Here is a 20844-nt window from a genome sequence, read left to right as displayed (position 1 = left end):
GTGTGTGTGTGTGTGTGTGTGTGTGTGTGTGTGTGTGTGTGTGTGTGCGTGTGTGTGTGTGTGTGTGCGTTCTTTGTGTCTCTCCCTGTGCTGTCAGGGGTCAGTGGTTTCTCATGGGTGCCTGAGGACTCGTCATGGACACCATCTGTTCCTCAGAGGTTGTTTCTGACCTCTCTCAATGATGAGGATTAATTGCAGGACTCTAAAGTCAACCTGTATTATTGTCAGTTTGTCATGCAAATAGATGGGAACATTTCTAACTTATGGAGTCCTCTTGATTATTTATACACAAAACAAGAAGCTTTATCATTCCTAAATGATTTTTATTTCACCAATACATGTGTTAGGGAAAAAAAATAAGAGAATTTAGGTTTTGTTGGCTGTTATTGTGACATTATGCACAGCAGCTTTTAGTTTCATAATCTTTTGGAAACAATCACCAATATCTTGAAACTTTCAGTTTGTCCTGGAAATACTAAAATAAGGAACCAGCTGTGAACAAAACTTCCAGTTTTTCTGCTTTTTAAAAAGTTAAGTCAGCAATGCTAATCAATGAAAGCAGTGCCAAATCAAATATATGAGGCAGTACAACTCCTGAGGATACAAAGAGTTTCCATTGCAAAAACACAGAAAACCTGAATAGAGATTATATATATATATATATATATATATATGTTTTGTTTGTTTTTGCACATATTTTTTGGATAGATATTTGTCATCAAAATGACTCATGAGAAGCATTTAGTAACTCACACAAGCATCATAGAAGTTGATGCATTTTAAATCAAAACAAAAAAATATCTTTGCACTTTAAAACATGGCAGACTAATTATTAACACATTAAACTCATGCACGCACGCACACTCTGAGTGTGGGGGTTGTGGGGTTCAGTGTTCTGCTTAAAGCCCATTGAGGTACTAACATTCTGTTTGCTGATCCTTCTCTCTAACCACAAAAGCCTTTGCACTATTTTTATTTTAGCTTGTTTCAGAGAGTCCATAAACTCCAGTTGAAGTCATAATGCACGATTGTGTAGTTTGGCATGGGAATATTTTTCACCATTCGATGACTTTGAGTATTAGCTTTATAGTTTCATAAAATGTGAGACTATAAGTCCTGTATTTATTTGCTTTTAACGTCAGACTTGCGACGTTCAACTTACATGAAGTATGTTCAAACATTTTAGTTTGGGATTGTAACAGAAAACCAGTCAACATACGATTGAAATGCTTTAAATGTTTTTTTTAAAAAAAGCTCTTTTTTTTGCCTACTAACAAACAAACATTCATTCTTCCTTTCTTTCTCATTTTTATGGCCTCTCCAACGTTTGAGTATTCTGTAAAATTTGCATGCTTAACATGTTTATTTACTCTTGTTTGCTTGGTTGTCCCTTTATTTTTCTATATTTATCCACTTATCTGACGTGAGCAAACATTGTGGACTGGGTCACTCTGACATCTGCAGCGGCTTTATTAAGGTCATTAAACTTCCTCCTGAAATGAAACACCCTCTCTCAGGAGCACATATCGGTTCTGGAAACAACCTGAAGAGCAAATGTAAAATAATGCACTGGTGGATGAGTTTAATGTGTCAAAGTGATTCACTGCATTCAATAATAGTTTCTTCTACATGTTTATGGCTCTCTTGTATAATGGTGAGGACAAAATGGAAATAGATACAAACTCATGTATATTAGTTACATAGAGAAATGCTGCACAGCCAAATAAGAACAAATGAAACAGGCTGTTTGTCAGTGTAACGCACCCCGGCCATGAAAGTATGCCAAGAACTTTTTAGATATGTCTTAGACTTTTGTAGAGTTTATTTAATCATGAGCTATGTCACAGAGAAAATAAAAATATTCACAATTTTTTCCTCTTAAAATGACATTTCAAACCCATTTTCTCTGTAGAATTTATTTTTTTAAGTGAGGGAAGCAGAAAGTTGTGTTTTATTGCAGCAGTGATATCAGCAAAACTAAAAAAGTCAAATCACTTCACTTTCAGTAAAGTGGGTCTGTTCTTTTACATTCAGTAATTGGATATAAAGACAATAAAATTTATACGTGAGCTGGTTAAGAGCTTGGAACTGGAATGACTTTGCCATTTCTCTTTGACTACAAATGAAAATGTATACTTGAAACTAATTTATTCTATTTTAGATGGCAGGTCTGTGCAGTTAATTTATTGTTCCAATATTCTTCCAGGGAAAAAATGTTTTGGGTAAGTAAGGGCAATCAGGAAAAATGGTTTTCTACCGATCCAATGTTTTTTTTTTTTTTAGTTTATATTCCTCCAATATTTCACTTCCTCACCTCATATTTGCATTTAAGCAACAGATTCAATCATTTGCAGTTCATATCCATGACAATCTACATGCAGTTATAGTTGCATTTTACTGAACTTTAGTGAACTTTTATTGAACAACACCTCTGTCAATGCATTGAGGGGAACAGGCATTTTAAAATATGAGTATATTGCAGAACGGTTGAAATCTGTGACACAAAATGTTTTGTAACAATTAACTGCTGTTTCTCTACTTTGTACTTCTGCTTTGTTTCATAAATCGGTTACTTCATATCATCATGTTATTCCAAGAAGGATCTAAGCAAGAGCTGTTAAAATCTCCCATTTAAGGTTTGATTAAACCTAATTTAATTAAATGGAAATGCTGGAGGAAGAAATAAGGAAAGAAGCAACTAAATTAAAGTTGGACGAGGATGAGGGTTTGTGGGATGGACTGTCATGAGGTTGTTCAATAACTCAACACCTGCTGCATGTAATTTACACCACATTTAACAGATATTTCCATCTTTTCAAACAGGTTATAGGATAAAAACAGCTGTTTTAACAGTCACTAACAAACTTGTAGTTATTGGGATGAAGGAAAACATTTGATTGTGCACATACAGTATATACACTACGTGATATAATGAAAAAATATATAAATAGTGAAATTACCAGTTGACAGAGAGAAGTAACAACATTTAAAGTTTGTATTTTTTCATTTGAGAAAAAATTTAATTGATTTTTCTGTATTTTTTCACATTTACGTAAAATCCAATTTTTACATATATATTTTTTTCTTCTTTCGGCTGCTCCCTTTCTTAGGGGTCGCCACAACGAACTAAGTTGCACGAAGAAATATTAATAAATATTGTACTGAAAGAAAGTTTAAGAGGGGTAGTGGTGGCCCAGGGGTTAAAGGTGAGCCTGTGATCGGAAGGTCGTCAGTTCAATTCCCCGAATCGACAACATTGAAATGGGGGTGGGAATAGTGCAACACCCACACCTGCCTCCATCCTCATTTGCCTCACTCTGGGCCCTTGAGCAAGGCTCTTAACCCCCATTATCTGCTCCCCCGAACACCAGATGGCTCTCTGCTCCACACAGAGGTCTGTGGTAGCTCGGTGGTCTGTGGTTGCGTCAGGAAGGGCATCCAGCATAAAAATATTTGCCAGGTCTTTATGCGAGTTAGTTTGCTGTGGTGGCCCCTGAGGAAGGGAGCAGCTGAAAGAAGAAGAAAAAAACTGAAAGAAAGTTTAAATGAACATTTTTAACAAATGAGAAAAAGAAATTGCAACACTGGTCTGTGTTAACTGAACAGCAGTGATCCGGAAGAAAATTGAAGTGAGATGTTTTTCATCAGAACGGAAACCATCCGCTGTTTGCGGATGAACAAATGGACAAGCTGCAAGGTTTGTCAACAGTTGAGGCAAAAATAACCTTTTTCAGTTTCATTGGGAAGGATTACTATTAAATCAATTTATTTATTTAGCTTATTTTTTTTTTTGGGGGGGGGGGGGCAGACATTCACTGCAGTTCATCACCAGAAGCCTTATTCCATCTGTGTAACATATTTGATCCCATTTGGACATATTTGGATCAGTATGGCATGACTGAATACTATCCAAAAAATATATTTATAAATAAATTCTAAAAAAAAAAATACATCAGGGCATATTTTATAAAAGAAAAAGAGCTTGTGCAGAGTCTAAACACAAAAGCAACACATTAAAAACTGTCTTTAGTTGAGGAGTGTTTAGTTGTTTATTCAGTTCTGTCTAAATTTGATATTTATGCATATATTTATTTACATAAGCCTTTGATTCAGTGTTGTTTAAAAGTAAAAAAAAACAAAAAAAAAAACAGTGCCTACTTTTACACAAAGCTATTTTTAAAAGTTGCATGCAGTTTGTGCTGCAATAACAGTCTACAGCAATAATGGTAATAACTGGTTTAATTACTCGAAGGAAATTGTGGTATAATTTAGCAAAATAATATATGTCATGCCAATTACTTGCTTTTGTTTGCATATTACTGAAAAAAAAAACAGATGACATATCTGATCTTATTCAATAGCATCAGTGCCACAGACGACTTTTCATTGTGTCTCTGCCATTTCTTTTAATTCTTCCATTAGTCTAATGTTTTCGTCTTTGATCGTCCGACTTCCTGTCTGTCTCAGGCTGCAGCTGACTATGCGAAGGCCCACCTGCCCGAGTCTCTGAAGCAGCAGCTGCAGGCCTTTGAGAAAGAGAAGAGAGACGGCGCTGTCTCGTACGCCAGCATCCTCGAGCAGCGCATCCTGTCTGTGGACCGCGAGATGCTGGACAAGCTCTCTGCCAACCACGATGAAGCAGGTCAGGCGGGGGGAGGCAGGCTGTAGGAAGTAAACATACAAAACACGAGCAGACTGAAAAACAAGGCTGCCGTAAATATTTACGGTGAAGCTGAATGAGAGCTTTGTGAACTTTCAGGAACTTGAATTAAAAATGTATTCCTTACAAATTAAACTTACATTTATCCAGACACTGTTTCTGTTTGACCTTTGCATTTATGACACATATTTTAACTTTTAACCCAACTTTTACACAAGTTTTGCTGTTGCTTGATCTTAGTCTACATGGCAGAGGTTTTTAAATGTTTGGCTGATGAACCTTTCAGTGTATTTTTACCAAGCACATTGTGTAAGCCTTTTAAGTAGATTGAATAAAATAATAAATGCTTTGACTTGTTCAGGATAATCTCTCAAAGGATCATTAAGGATTTTTTTTTCTTTATTTTCTGCTCAGGTACAACCTGCCTGGTGGCTCTGCTGTCCGACCGAGAGCTCACAGTGGCCAATGTTGGAGACTCTCGGGGGGTGTTGTGTGACAAAGATGGGAATGCTGTTGCACTCTCACATGACCACAAACCGTATCAGCTTAAAGAGCGCAAGAGGATCAAAAGGGCAGGTAAATGCTAAGATCAACAGTTCTCAAAGGTATCACCACTTTGAACCAGGACCACACTTCCCTTAGAGTTTGAAATTCTTTGGCTGCCATCTATGGGTGAAATCTAGAATTGCACCTTGTCCACCTTTATCACTACTTCACCTGGAATATACAGCACAACCTTGTATAAAAAGAACAATCACACACTAATAGTTTGAACTTTGATTATGACACACTCATTGTGCTATTATTTTAATAATATTATGCAATGTGATATGCATTTCCACCCATATTTAGATTAACTGTTTGCCAACATTTTGTGTGGCTGATAGGAGACTTAGAGCACTGCAGAAAGCCAGCACATCCACAGGTTTTCACTAGGAAAACATATGGACTCAGTGGTGATTCGAGTGTAAATTCAAGCGCATTCATGATTCAAGTGTAAAAAAAACATGATTGTTGCTCAACAACTTTTTGTGCTTTTGATGACAATGAAGCATCTATAATCACATCCTACCTGAGAGGAAACAAACTATATGTTTATGGAAAATATCTGCTCATTTAGTAAATGCATTTATTTATTTATTTTCAGTTTTAGATTCTCTCAGCTAAACCTATAGATGATGACTTCTTGTGACTATAGCGCACAGGGTCAATAGTGACATCACCCCCACCCCCACACACAAATGTATAAAAACATTTGCAATTTATTTTATATGACTTTCAGAACAGTATCGTCTACATGCTATGTGTTTTTGTTGAAGTGTCTCATATTTAAGAGTAAATTTTACAAAAATCTTTTGTATTTTTATTTAATTTTTTCTGTAGGAGGCTTCATTAGTTTTAATGGATCTTGGAGAGTTCAGGGAATCCTTGCTATGTCCCGTTCCCTGGGAGACTACCCACTGAAGAACCTCAACGTCGTCATCCCTGACCCTGATATAATGACCTTTGACCTGGACAAACTGCAGCCAGAGTTCCTGATTCTGGCGTCTGATGGCCTGTGGGACGCCTTCAGTAACGAGGAGGCAGTGCGGTTTGTTCGCGAGCGTCTGGATGAGCCTCACTTTGGCGCCAAAAGCATCGTCCTCCAGTCTTTCTACCGTGGCTGCCCCGACAACATCACAGTCATGGTGGTGAAGTTTAAAAGTGGGGCTGGGGGGAGCAGCAAGGCGAGTGAGTAGGTCAGGGTTGAGTTTGGAGCTCACAGTATGTACACTGAGGACTGTACCATACATAAGTGCAACACATCAATTATATACATGCTAACAAGTGTACAAATGATGGCATTTGATTGAGTAAATGACCTTTAAACAGATAGCGTAGACATTTTTTCTCTTTGAATGATCAACTCAAAACAACTGCAAAAGAAAACCTGCAGGATTTTTCTCTTAACCAGCACGCGTCAGACTGTGATTAGTTTACTACTCTTTAATATACATGCACATGAATGATACAGCTACAAAGGACATTCTTCTTTTTTGTTTTAGAGGAGGCTAGAAGTTGTGCCTGCACAAGAATTACTGTGCAATTGCAGGAAGGTGCTGAAAATGCAACTGCAAAATTGCCATTTAGCTTGCTGCATTTTGATGAAGTACTGAAGAATTTTTACACTTTTGATCAGGAACAATTTGTAAAATATAAAAAGGTTCCTGTAGACCCATATTTGCAATTAACCTGAAAGGATCCTGTACTCAAATCTTAACTTTCTGAGTATAAATCACTCGCCTCCTGCATACTTGAATGGTGCCTGTCAAGTGTTGATAGTTCCAGTTTTCATTTAGCTTCGATTCATGCTGGGTCTGATGGATTTCAATCATGAGCTGTCCACAGTGAATAAGGAGTCAGCCAGAGAGCGTTACAAGTCCTTATGTACTTATTTTACTTTTTATACATTTAGCTAAATTATTAAACTGTCTTCCAAAAAGTAAATGTAACTAAAGGTCTAGCATTCCTTGAAGGAATGCATGTCCTCTGCTGTTAAACCTTGAAATAATGTGACATATCTCTTCAAATCTATGTGATCTGTTAGTGTTAGGAGTGTGTTGTGAATGACTCTCAGCTACTACTGCAACAAATTTAGCTCAGTATTTGTAAAACTCACTGAGGTACAGTGACCTTTGTATACAAGCGAGCTTCAATTGGGGTGACTCCGACAGTTTACTATAGTTACAAATGTACAAGCAATATTTATTATTGTGAGTTTTGTAAAGGTGACGTCTATGGTTCATAAGATATTGTGTTAAGTGTTAATGACAAGAGTAAATGCCAGTATTTTGAGCAAAAATACTGCACAGTGTGTAGAGTTCTGGATATTTGTTAATGGTGCTCAGCTGCTACCAGATCAAATTTGATCACAATATCTGGAAAAAAAGGACTGAGATGCTTTTTGTTGGTTAATGTTGATTAGCTGTGGCCACTAGCTTAAATTGGTTCGACTTCTTAAATTAAAGAGTTGTAGATGTACATCCAGTTATCACATTTTGAGAATTTCATTAAAATTCATCCTTTGGTTCCTGGGATTTGTTCTAAAGCTACAGACAAACACACACAGACAAAAACATGATCACTTTTGACGACAGATGCTCAGATAGTGAAATTTATTGTTCAAAAACAAATACCGTATTTTCCGGCGAATAAGTTGCTCCGGTGTATAAGTTGCATTTATTATGCGTTACCGCTGACCCACAAGAAACGTGGGCCGGTGTTGTGCCAAAAATTGATGGGTGGCCATAGGAGCGCGCACGGGAGGACTCGCTGTTGCAGTTCTTTGAAATTTAACAAGATTAACACTTAAAAACAATTATGTGTTTGCTCAACATTATAGAAATGTGTGTCTCAGTTTAACTTTCTCATTAATAAATACGCTTTAATGGTCAATGTTTGGCAGTAGGGCAGCAGGGGTAGCGGCACAGGAACAATATATATGCCTACTGGCAGTTGTCAAAGGCCTAGAGGGTCCTCTCGCACCTGTAGCGGCTGCATATGGTAATGTTTACTCTGGTTCATGTCAGTGTCAATGAACATTTAAAGCGTTAATCAAAAATTGTGTTATGAATATGGAAAAAAACAAGTATATAAGTCGCAGGACCGGCAAATCTATGCAAAAAACTGCGACTTAAATGCCGGAAAATACGGTACAAAGAAAAACGACTAGCTTTAAGCATCTTCATGGCATGAATTAAAAGAGATTCTACAGACTCAGACATGATCAGTGTGCGTGCTGTTAGTCTAATCTAAAATGCAAAGAAATTATTCCATTTATGAAATAGCCATCGATTTGTGCACATCTGAACGACTGGTTCTCGTTGATGTGAATGTAGCTAATGTTCCTGGAAGTGACCAATAAACTGCATTAGGAGCTCAGATCATCAGTGCAAATGGGTTTCTCTGTGAATGCTTGTTTTTATTAGACATTGTGGTTTGTAAAGTTTCTATGAATGTGACTGTATCTTAAAGCACTCATCATAAAATGACTTTTTTAAATTGATTTTTGGGGCTAAAGCCACATTTCAAGTATGCAGAAGGGGGGGTGATACTCAAATAATATGTTGAGGGCGAAAGAACAACACATAAACAGTGCGTGCACACAACAACAGAGTGCTGAAAAAGCCTCTATACAAAATGAATTGTGAACTTTTACATATCAACCAATATTAACATTGTCAGTAATGCAAGATTTAAATGTATGTGAAACCTAATTTATACCACGAAATGCAGCTCTCTATAATGTTACAAAGCTAAACTGGACTGTTCTCTCAAAGTGGTTTTCCTCCATCCATAGGGGGGCATGAGCTTTGCCTTCTCCATGTTTATGAGGAAAGTATTTACAATGTTTGTCACAGGACACTGAAGGCCCTGACCTGGAAAGTATACACGTCGGAAGGATGACTCATCATGGAGTCCACTCTGCAGAATGCTTGTACTCAGAAATCTGATCTGCTCATGAAGCAATACGACTGACATCATGGACCGCAGCAACAAATCAGAGAAAGTTCCAGTAACCCATACTTGATTTACTACTGATCTCACTTCAGCTCCTGCCACTGTGTGTCATGACTTTTCATCAGCTCAGAGCAAGAATGACATTCTGTTGGACTTTATTTAACTGTTTACCTAATGCCTTATTTATTGTTGAGTTTTTTTTGTTTGTGGATTTTTGGCAGAACGCCAAATCAGCATACTGTATGTTCGGTCTCTGTCCTTCTGTATCTGAGCAGAAGTTTACAATAAAAACACAGTTTTAACTGTGAGAATCAGATTAATGCCGAGTGAGTAAATGTTGAGCGTGAACACGTTTGAAATGATTTCTGCATGAATCATTCATCATCACTCCGTCACTGAACAGCAAAAGCAATGTGTCTGTGTGTGCACGTGTTTGTGTGTTAACGAAATGTCTTATAAGCAAACACAGATTTTATAGAACCTTGCAGAGAACAATCACTGTTATATGATGATTTAATTATTTATTTAATTAAATAAACCAAGTTAAATAATTAACTTCTAGAACAAATCCATCTTTATGACGGACGTAAGAGATGCTTCATCCTTCATTGATCTTTACTGTATGACAAGTTTTCAGGTAAAAGCCCATTGAGAGTCAATTTGATGGTGCAAAAATACCAATTTTATGTGTCAAACTGTGTTAGATGTGCTTTTTTTCTAGATTCCACTAAAAAAACATGTGGAACAATTTTGTACCAGGCTTCTGATAACAAAGTGCCTTAAAAATTACTTTACGATTGGATCTTTGCAAAAGTTTTGTGTTATGTTCAAGGTTCAAGGTTCTTTATCGTCATTCGCATCACATGTGGTACATGAGGTGGAATGAAACTGTGTGCACAGGGTCCCAGTTTCGTCCAACAACAGCAAAAATATAAATTGTAAAAGTAACAGTAATGAGGAACTAAGATATAAACTAAGAAATATGCTAAACACTAGTGCAAATGTGTCGACGCTGCACTGGCTCATCTGTTAAGCTTATGAGCCTTTTTGATTTAAATATTTCATGCCTGAATGATTTATTGAAAAGAGATTAGTGGCTTAACAAACATCAGCAACACTAAGAAACAAAAAGAACATTATTCTGTGTTTGGTCAGGTACTAGTCTGGGAAGGTAGCCAAAGCCTTAAGAAAAGCTTTGAAAAACTTCACAAACAAACAAACAAACAAAACAAAAATCAATTGAGTTATATAACTTTAAAATATTACAATGAAGTCCTTAAAAAAGAAAAGACGAAGGATGACAAAGTTTGTTGCATAGCCCTGTATACACTGTATGTGTATGTTTCGAATGTGTAGCCTGAATTTTCATTTTGACAGCTATAACTTGTAGACCTATTCAAATCATTTATTATTTATTCGCAGGATAAATTGCTTTTATTTTTACATATCTTGCTAGACAACTCTTCTGTAGCACTTAAGTCTAAAATGCCTTGCTTATGAGCACGCCAAATGGAAGTTTTGAAGTCCTTATTGTCACCTTTTCAGGAATTCAAACCAGTCAGGTTCTGGTTTTGAGCCACAATAAGCTGCTTGTTGTGAATCATCCTGTCCAGAACCAATGGGGTGATGTTACCAAAGGGAAGAAATAGACAATATTGCCTGGTCAGAAATAACTCCTTCTCCATATCATCCCTGCAAAACAACTCCATCCTGCTGCACAAGTCGCCCCCCCCCCCCCCTCCCTAGTCTTCCCACAAAGCTATTCATGGTCAGGGTTAGCGTGCAGCAGGTGGAGAGGCTCAGAATAGCTTGAACTTGAGCTCATATGTTTGGTCCTCTGATGACCCTACAAGCAAAACACGTCACCCGTCAGCCTTACTGGAACACTTCACCTTGTTTATCTCAACGCCATATAAGCGAAGCGACAGATCATTTAGGAGTCAGTGAGAAACACGTGCCAAACTAGAGGACGTTGTGGTTCATTTTGGGGTCTTGTAGAGGAATCATTTGAATCTCCAAACAGCATGGGACAGTACGGCTCCAGATCCTCGGTGGAAACTCGAGTAATTTTCCAGCATGCAGTCACAGAGGATGCGTGTCCGAAAACGGACGCATGCTCTGTGCCGACCTCTATTGTCCACTTTCAGAAGAGGGTGACCCCTCCAGCGAGCTGTACTTATCATCCTCCGGCCCGGGCCCTGGAGAAAGCAATACCCCACTCTTGGCCACCAAGTCACCGTGACGCAGGCGGACTGGTTTACGTGATGGATAACCCAACCGGCGGAGTGTGGGTGAAACCTAAAGGAATATGGACCAGAACTTGACAGGAAATGAACAGTTTTCTGGTAAAATCCTGTTGAATTGATCAGAAGAATCGGTCGAGATGTGACTGGATGCTTTCTGTGGCCCTCGCCTGGCGTCTTCAGAGCAGCAGGTGCCATTATATGGGTTTTCTTGGCACGTCCACTCTGCAGTGCGAGGAGGGAGAACTGAAGAGCTGACTGGGCAGATCATTACAACTGATCGATTGTAACTCTGTGAAATATTCATAGATCCGAGGTCAGACTGAGACGAACACGCTGAGAGTCTCACAGTGAGCACACAACAACAACTTTCATTTGTCAGTTGGATTTCTGATAACGTGAGGTAATATAATATTCATATTTGTTTTGAATTGGTATCTGTTTAAGAAAATGATCTGATAGAAGACAGATACAATGGTAAAGAAGAGGAAACTGTGTTGGATGAACCACTTTGATTTAGTTTCAATAAAAACTCTACCAATCTTGATTGATTTATTCTTCTCTTCAACTTTTACCTTTTTTATTTGTTGTAATTCTGACATAATGACAGTTTTTTTTTATTGTTGTATGTTTTTATTTATTTATTTCTTTATATATTTTTTTAATAATGTCAATTTTCATGGCATATCTTGGGGGTCAGTGGCTCATTTTGTTTTAGATGTTAAAAAAAAAGAATTACTTCACACTTTTATTTTTTGTTGATGAGAATGAGAAATAAAATGTAAAAAATATATTTTGTTAACATGTCTGACAGTGGCTATACTGTGCATCTTGATTCTTGGTATTTCAAAACAAAATGCTGGTTGTTCTTTTAGTAAAAAAAAAACATTTAAGTGAACAGGATTTATTTCTTTAGCAGACACATACTCTTCCTGTCTGTTGTCAAACAAAACATGATTAATTTGTGATTAAAAGATCAAAAAAACATGTTAACATTTTTTTTTTTTGTCATTGCTGTCATATTTTATTAAAGCGATGTTAAACTGAGAACATTATAAGCACTTGTTTTTTTATTTTGTTATTATTTTATTATTAAATATTTCATGAACTGTCTGCCAAATTCTAAGAAACTTGCAGAAAGCAATCACTAACTAACCTTTGGAGCCAACCAGATACATTTATTTAAATTTAAGATTACCGCTACAGTCAACAGACTTTAAAATTCACAGAACTAACTAAAACTCTGTGAATTTAAAACATAAAAATTCACTGAGTTTTATGTGATAGTAGCCGTGAGGCATTCCAAGTGCATATTTTGCGCACTGATATTTTGCATCATATCTGTTTAAAATTTTGACTGTTTGGAGTCAACAAAGTCTGTCTGTTAGCAAAATATCTCATGAACCACTGGACAATTTGACCAGCTGTACATCTGCAACTGATACAATTTTGGAGCGTTTTGGCTGATTATTATCAGCCATGATGAGTAGTTCAACAAAGGTTAAACAACAATAACAACAGGACTTCTATTCTGAAGCTGAAGATGTTTCACTTCCCATCCGGGAGGCTTTATCGATTCTAAAATGTCTGGAGTGTGTGGAGTTCAAAGCTTTATAGAACTGCATGAGAGGCCTGGTTATGTACTTAGATTCATCTGCAGTACTCGCCCCCACAATGGACGATGGTCTGCCTTGCTCACAGAAGGTGTGAACTGGAGTGGAACTGACTGGATCCAACTGGGAATCAGGCCTAATGCTGCAGTGTAAGTTTTGAAAGTTGAAATATGAGACCTCTGCCTCTCTTTAAAGTTGATTTTTCTTGTTATACGTAAATGTCTTCCTTCACACCCTCTATTAAACCAGCTGTCTTCTCAGTCCAAAATATGAAAATATTGGTGCTCAAATAAGTGTCCCTTATCCTTAAGATGTAAATGGACCACAGAGTCTATCCCTGAAGAGCTAGCTCTCTGAGGTGAGCCATGTGGAGTTTGTTCAGTTTCTCCAATATAGAGGTCACTGCACTGAACTGCATACTGCTCAGTTTGGGTTTGGGGTGCTCGGTTCATGGGATGGACCAGCCTCTGTCTGAGGGTCCAGTTCCTTTGCCTGTATCAGGAACGCACCAGCGACCTTGACATTATTAGCACCACACTCAAACCAACTGAGCCAACTGACTGACATGATCCTCAGACTTGGTCCATCTCAAGAACAGAAATCTTGGGATGGATCAATTTTTATTTATTTTTATTTTTTTCCAGGACATAGTGACTCCATCTGACAGAAACTGTAACCCTTTAACTAAAGAGCAAACATCTTGAAAATCACTGGAATGATCAGTCATAAATAGTTTTTTTTTCTATCCTGGAACACTTAAATGTTATTTATTCTTTGTCCATTTGGGGGGTGAGGGATTGACTCTGCCTTCCAGAATCGGTGTCCCCTCCAAAATTAAAAGAGTAACAAATGATCTAAGGGGGGTATGTTCAAACTATTGATGGTGAAAAATGCTCAGTCCTTTGTTGAGGAGAGATTGCGATTCAATGGGGTACTCTAACTCTGTTGTTCAGAATAAAAAAGGATAGCACAATCTGTTTATATAGTATAACCTCCACGCCTTGCTAATGTGCCAACAGTGACTCAATACTAAGAGATTGTCTAGGATACAAACTTTGTCCTCTGTGTCTCCTTATCAGAGTAGCCAACAGTAAATGTGGTTCAGCTTGGAGCTAATGGCTCATTTATTAAACTCCAGGCAGCGCACTGAGCAAACACTGCGTATCCAGACCTGGGAGAAGCGACTGCCCTGCTTGTCTGTCTCCACACAGCATGGGCCACCTCCTGTCCAAACAGCCACAAGTCCAGGTCCTTCTCCTCGGTCTGGATAATGCCGGCAAGTCGACACTCCTCTACAAAATGAAGCACAACGTGAGCGTCAGCACCGTCCCGACAATCGGCTTCAACGTGGAAATGCTGGATGCCAGGAAGAACAGGAAGCCCATCGTCGTGACCCTGTGGGACGTGGGGGGTCAGCGGAAGATGCGCGAACACTGGCAGAAGTACCACCAGAACGCAGCGGCCGTGGTGTTCGTGGTGGACGCCTCGGACCGTGCGCGCCTGGGGGAGGCGCGTGCGGAGCTGGAGAAGACGCTCCAGAGCGAGCAGCTGCGCGGCTGTCCGCTCATCCTGCTCGCCAACAAGCAGGACGTGAGTGGCGCGCTGACCATCACCGAGCTCAAGGACAGGTTCAAGCTGAGGAAGATGTGCTCGGGTCGGGACTGGTTTGTTCAGCCCTGCTCCGCCACGATGGGAGTTGGAGTAGAGGAGACCTTTAGGAAAGTGGTCCAAATGGCCAGAATCCCCCCGGAGGCTGTGTAGGACAATATCAAGACCCGGTGCACTTTAATGGAGCAGCAGACAGTGAGCTTCATTTATTTCAGTTCATTCAGAGTCACCACGTTTTAAACACCTTGAGTTGACTTAACCATGAGCTTTGACCTATAGTTTGATCCAGATACATTTCTAGTGTTTTGTGGATCTTGTGGACTTCATGAAACGATTTTATTCAATCCTGCAACATGTCTGGAGTTAGTGAGTTATGACTCACAACTGTGGACGTGCATGTCCAAAAGGAAAAGCATCAAGTGTAATAATTTAAGTCCATTTGGGATAATATGATCTGGCAGCATGACTCAGTGGTTAGCACTGTTGTCTCACAGCAAGAAGGTACTGGGTTCAATCCCCGGTTTGAACCTGGGGTGTTTCTGTGTGGAGTTTGCATGTTTGCGTGGGTTTTCTCCCACAGTCCAAACACATGCATATTACGCTCCCTTGCAAAAGAGATCTGGGATTTGCTTAAATAAAGACAAAAATTGTGTTTTTTTAACAGTACATTCAGAATGATGTAATAATATAAAAGCGTGTGTCTTCTAAATTGCACTGTAGCCATAATGACCCGGTGTGCTGAGTAAACAAGATTTACTTTTATGTAGATTTATCCATCGGCAACAATGTCTTGAAGACTGCTGAAAAAACAAAGTAAGAAGCAAATCTGCATTTTTTTCTGATATTTTGTTCTTAAATAATTTGTGACCTGCTGCTAACTACCACATGCTTTTGTTAAGCTGTAGAAACAGCTGAAGTAGCTAAAAATGGGTTCACAATGAGAGCAATCATGGAAGAGCCATTTGGAATCGAGACGTCTGTCATGTTTTACGGTTATGCTCCGATTTGATGAGCATATAAAGATAGGTCAGGTTGAAATGATAAACATTCTGGTCTACCCTGACTGATCTCCAATATTTATTCTCGACAGTTGTCTTACTTGTTCTTTTTTTCATTTTCATTTAGCAGCAATCATCTTTTAGCTTCTACATGTTCAAATTTGCCACATTTGTCACAATAGCCTGTTTCAAGCCTTCCTATGACTTTCAGCAAAACTGCTTTGTTTACACACCAACATTTCAGAATTTCAAACCAATGCATTTTCAAAATTATTTTTATAAAAGCTCATGACTATATGTTTTTTGTTTGTTTGTTTTGTTTGTTTGATTCCATAATTTGCAATGAGTACCTTAAAGGAACTAATAAACAAAGTGAAAGTCAAACAGGGAAAAGACAATTTTCCTCATTGTTTTCCATTTGATTTAAAAAAAATAACTTGCAGAAAGTCCTTGATAACTGTTTATGGTGACTTAATATCTCCAATATTTAAATATGACATTTGACTGCTCACATCAGAAGAGTTACTGGAAAACAGACATAGAATATGACAGCCACTGCCAGGAAATGTTACCACACTGTGACTCATAGAAAGAGACTGACAGCAACAGATTGGTTCAATTATAAACCTCTTTCTAGGAGTTAAAGTTCCAGAGGACAGCAGCGTTAATATGATTGCTTATATTTGATCTATTAAAAAAAAATCAAATAGAAATACTCAAAAACACGTTATTATCCATCTATCCATTATCTTTACACTCCTCTTTAATGTTAACAATTCAAATAATATGATAAACAGTAACCACCTATTTCATGTTCTGGTTGTTGCGTATTTTTGGAGCCAAGTCATTTTTAACCAACACCTGGTTTTGCGGAGTGTTAAGTCGCGTTTGTCTCCCCCATCCTCCTCTGCCAAACTTTTAGTGTTCGCTTTTAGCATGGCTCTTCTTCTTTAAGGCAAGTTAAGGTGTAAAAACGTAACACCGCTTCCTGGAGTCACATTAAACACTGTGTAAATACGCCGTCTGGAGATGATCAGTTCTTTGGATCCGTTCAGTTGAAGTCCTCATGTAGTTTGTCCCACAGAGGACACGGCTCGCTCCCGGCTTCCATCCCGAACAGTCTCCTCATAAGTGGGCAGTTTGCATTCATCATATGTGGGTAACCGAGGAGCCGGGTAGTCCAAGCTGTCCGGTGCGCAGCTCTCCATGAGCAGCTCCCGGGACGTGGTGACAGGTGGAGGTCCGTTCTGCGGCGGAGGGTGCTGCCTGGATCTGGAGCAAAGCATCCTCTGAAAGAAGTAGCCCATGGCGAAGAGCAGCAGCATGATCAGCACCCCGGAAAGTTTTCGGGTGACGACGGCGATGGTGGCGTAAAAGCTGCTGACGTCCGTGCTGTTCCCGTTCGCGCAGCAGACTTGGCCGTGCGCGCACAAATACTGCTTGCATTTTGAGTTGGAATAAGCCAGCGTGGGAGTGAGGAGGAAAATGCTAAAAAGTGCCAGGTGGGCGGTGAAACCCATCGCTGTTTGAGTCCAAAGACGATCCGAGTGAAAGTCGCAGAGAGAAAAAAATAGGTTTTTCACGTGGGGATAAAACGAAAAGCCATCATCGACTCCATTTAGGTGTCAAACACTGGAGAATGACAATAAAATAAGTTGGTCAACACAAAACAACTGAATGTTGGTATATTTTCGGCAGAACGCCGGAGAATTCTTCAGTGACCTCCAGATTTATTACGCGCTTAGCCGTGATGCCGTCCAGGAAACCGACAAGTAGAGCCAGACACCGAGAAATGACCTGTGAATAAATAAAGTCTGAGGTCAAAGAGGGGATCCTGAAACTGAAGCTGGAATCGATTCAGTACAATGGACAGCATCCAACACGCCCTTCGTGGGGGAGGAACAGTGAGGGGCGCTGTCCGAGGTGCTGACGCACCCCAAACCTAAATGTCCTCTCTGGCAACAACACGTCATTTCCATTTGCTTCCTGCTTGGGTCAGGTTAGGTCATTACTTAAATTGCTGCAGTCCATTTAAGAGTCACGCTTGTCCCATTTTGCCAACTCTACTGGGAGGGAAGAAAAAAAAAAAAAAAAAAAAAAAAAAAAAGCTATTCAATAAATCTCAGCAATATACTTTTTTTTTTTTTTTTTAAGTGCTCCAATTTTTGCAATGTTCAAAAACCAGCACGTCCCATGACCAAGTTATTTTCTTGGATGTATAGCAGGAGACAGCTTTTTATGGATCATGGCTTTCACAAAATAATCAATACAGTGACTGCATGGTTGGCTTGTGGGCAGTAATGGAAGGAAGTGGTCCTTAATAGCATGTCTACACCAAACAGACAAGAGCCTGGATCATGTTACTGTATGAAGCTACAGCTGTCAGAGGGATGCATCATTTGTTTGCTTACAATACATTGGCTTAATGTCCACTTTTGTTTCTAGGGCTTTAATGCGTTCATGAGCCTGAAATCCAATGTTAAATAAAGTGTTTGCTGAAACCATCTTAATGTAGAGCAATATTTAAAGACTGGGAGTGGTTACTGCATTTCTGCAGAGGACAGCAACATAAAAATGTTGTAAAATATTAATTAGAAGTCTTTTTTAAATTTACAACAGCTGTAACAAATAAATGCTAACCATATTTGAAACAGAGCACAAAGTTTAGAGGATAAGAGTTTTATTACAACTGTCCAGTCATTTGTGGGACGAGGTAAATCTCTGCATTAGTTTAGGTTCTGTAGACTCCAAACGTTTGTCCTTTTAGTTGCAACAGTGAAGCGATCATTGCAGTCAGGCGGATCTTTAGTCACTGGTGGTCTCTGAAAGTGCCACTTTGGATTCTGTTGCTTTTAGGTTTTTAGATGGCAGAACAACAATGGGTCCCATGTGGATGGTGCTCTCTGCAAAAACAAAAGTGTTAGGTGCACAAGGAATTTTACACAGTTTCACAAATTAGAAGCGTCAAATGTTTTAAAGCATCATTACAGAACAAAAATTATTATACTCACGGCCTTTGCGGTCTGTGTCCCTCTTCATAAATTTAGGAGATTTTTGGGCTTTTATCTGCACTTCTGGACGGTATCGAACATAGGTGGCTGAAGGATGTCCTGCTTTACTCTTGACTGAACTTTCCGGTGTGGTCCTGGCGGGCCAAGCGGCAGTGCTCATAATTCTAGGTGGGTTTGTGGTCTGTGGTTCCTCAAACCTTTGGGAGGCGTCGCAGCTTCTGCACACCTGATTGCTTCCATCTACCGACTGCCATCTGGATGAGGGGACAACATTTAGCTATTTAGTTAAGAGTCTGTATTTCACTTTGATAAAATCTGGTTTAAATGACTTTAAATTGTAAACATTTAATGAGTCGACTTAAAAAAAGGTTACCCGTTATTGATTAAAGAGCAGGCCCGATTTTCAGGACTTACAGCCTGCATGACTGGAACAGCTTTTACAAAGCAGTTTATATACACCTGTGAGAGGGAGGGAGACAAAATATGTTTCAAATACAATCAAGCTAGAATACAAAAAAACAGGAACTTCAAAAACAAACAAAAAAGTACAATACTGTATTTTGCTTATACAGTAGTCCCTTGCTGTTTTGACTTTTGCAGACTCACGCACGGTTTTTCAACAGTTGTCAACCTTATTACTCACGTGATTGGGACAGTACGAGATAAAAAGGCACTGCCATTTTGTAGCATCTATCAAAAACCATTAACAGTAACAAGTCAAAAGAACTACACTACCCAGAAGCCAACAGTGCCTCCAGCCACTGCTTTCTGCTGAAATGGATGGAAAGTTTTGCAACAAATCTACGCTAACAAGCTCACAGAACAGGCAGGACAGTCACAAATAATCCTGAAGCTCTATTATCAATGTGCACATAAGACTTGGATGGGGTGGTGGGCTTCGTCGCTGCAGGGTAGGTCTGCTGCACAGGAAGCGAGCCAGACTAGAACCGAGTTGCTGTTCTGCAGAGCTGGCGAGTAAACTTTTGCAGTACTGTACATATGTTGTACGCAAGTTTAAGAGTTTAGAACATTGTAAGAGGAAGGCTTTATAAAAGCGTTAAAAAATAAATAAATAAGAAAAAAAGAAGAGGGGACTACTGTATTGATATAGAAAAGAAAGCATCGATCCTAAACACTTCATGGGGCAATATTTTAGTCACTTGGAAAACCAAATGGTTTAGTTCATGCAACATAAAAAAAGCTTTAATTTCAACTCAATGTTTTTCTTAGCTACAGTTTTTAAGTTGATCACAACCAGGCTAAATCGGATCATTTCCAGTCTTCGCTGATGGATATTTCAATTATTCAGCTTGTCCAGACAATGCGGTCCATTCGCAACACTAATGACTCTGAACACCATTTTCACAAAGGAAAGCAGTGTAAAACTGTCCTGCTCGACACGCACCACATTTAAAGGAGGAGGTTTGGAAAAGGCCTTCAGTGAATCACGAGCTCTACATATCCGGGTTGAACAATTTGCTTTTAACCGTTATATCTGGCATATCAGCAGCAAGACATTTCATACATATGGAAAAGATTTGCTTAGTTTCAGCAGCTTAAAAAATAAAAAAAATAAAAAAGACCTTGTTGCTGGGCTCTTGGTAGAACTTGAAGGCCTCCAGCTGGAACCTCAGCTTGTGTTGCTCCACTCTTGGCAGGAAACGTGAGATTGAGTTTGTCATGTAAGCGTCAATAAGACACCTGAAAGATAAAATAGTTCAAAGAATTTTTTTTCCTAATTTTGCACATTTTATGGTTGACTAGGGTTTAAATTTGAGCTAACCCATGATGCTCAATGAAGTCATATCTGGACGCCGAGTCTGTATCAGGGGTTGATGTGGCAACGCAGTTGTCAGCATAAACCCTCAGGGGCATGTGGTTACCCATAATGACAGACACTTCAAAATGAATGGGATCACCCAAGAAAAACACGTGGGATCCCCTTTCAAACTGCCAGTCATCTAAAAAAAAAAAAAATAAATAAATACTGATATCAGTTTCATAAGACTCATTTGTATGATTAAAGGAAATGCTTCATACCAGACATGATTTGCAGATCAAAGTGTATCTGGTCATCTGCAGAAGTTACGGAGACATAAGGAACCCAAGCAGGAAGTAAGGAGATGCCATCCACTGAGTATCTCCTGAAATAAAACACCAGTTTTAATGTGCAAATGCTGGATGAAGGGGGGGGGGGGGGGGGGGGGGGGG

At 39.0% G+C, this 20844-nt stretch overlaps 3 protein-coding genes across 3 annotated transcripts in view; 2 read left to right on the top strand and 1 right to left on the bottom strand.

The window, feature by feature from the left end:
* The window catches only part of ppm1la (protein phosphatase, Mg2+/Mn2+ dependent, 1La), a 7971-nt gene extending 1161 nt beyond the window's left edge, over nucleotides 1–6810 (top strand). Inside the window, exons 2-4 of the mRNA XM_037681667.1 lie at nucleotides 4468–4642; nucleotides 5075–5236; nucleotides 6044–6810. Coding sequence (XP_037537595.1) covers nucleotides 4468–4642; nucleotides 5075–5236; nucleotides 6044–6399 — 693 coding nt within the window. The 3' untranslated portion in view covers nucleotides 6400–6810. The remainder of the gene's footprint in view (nucleotides 1–4467; nucleotides 4643–5074; nucleotides 5237–6043) is intronic.
* A 7368-nt stretch (nucleotides 6811–14178) lies between these two features.
* arl14 (ADP-ribosylation factor-like 14) lies at nucleotides 14179–14866 on the top strand. Its single transcript, XM_037681666.1, has one exon. It carries the CDS (start codon nucleotides 14229–14231, stop codon nucleotides 14775–14777), a length of 549 nt encoding a protein of 182 aa, XP_037537594.1. The 5' UTR covers nucleotides 14179–14228; the 3' UTR covers nucleotides 14778–14866.
* A 3419-nt stretch (nucleotides 14867–18285) lies between these two features.
* Nucleotides 18286–20844, bottom strand: part of LOC119414568 (zona pellucida sperm-binding protein 3) — a 3392-nt gene continuing 833 nt past the window's right edge. The window contains exons 3-8 of the mRNA XM_037681665.1: nucleotides 20674–20777; nucleotides 20417–20594; nucleotides 20217–20334; nucleotides 19007–19092; nucleotides 18634–18887; nucleotides 18286–18525 (exon numbers count right to left, since the gene is read on the bottom strand). Coding sequence (XP_037537593.1) covers nucleotides 18428–18525; nucleotides 18634–18887; nucleotides 19007–19092; nucleotides 20217–20334; nucleotides 20417–20594; nucleotides 20674–20777 — 838 coding nt within the window. The 3' untranslated portion in view covers nucleotides 18286–18427. The remainder of the gene's footprint in view (nucleotides 18526–18633; nucleotides 18888–19006; nucleotides 19093–20216; nucleotides 20335–20416; nucleotides 20595–20673; nucleotides 20778–20844) is intronic.

The sequence above is a fragment of the Nematolebias whitei genome, chromosome 9 (genome assembly GCF_014905685.2).
Source record: "Nematolebias whitei isolate Nwh7 chromosome 9, NemWhi1, whole genome shotgun sequence".
Classification (NCBI taxonomy): Eukaryota; Metazoa; Chordata; class Actinopteri; order Cyprinodontiformes; family Rivulidae; genus Nematolebias; species Nematolebias whitei.
The sequence above is the reverse complement of the archived record's forward strand: the minus strand, read 5'-3'. Positions and strand labels throughout refer to the sequence as shown.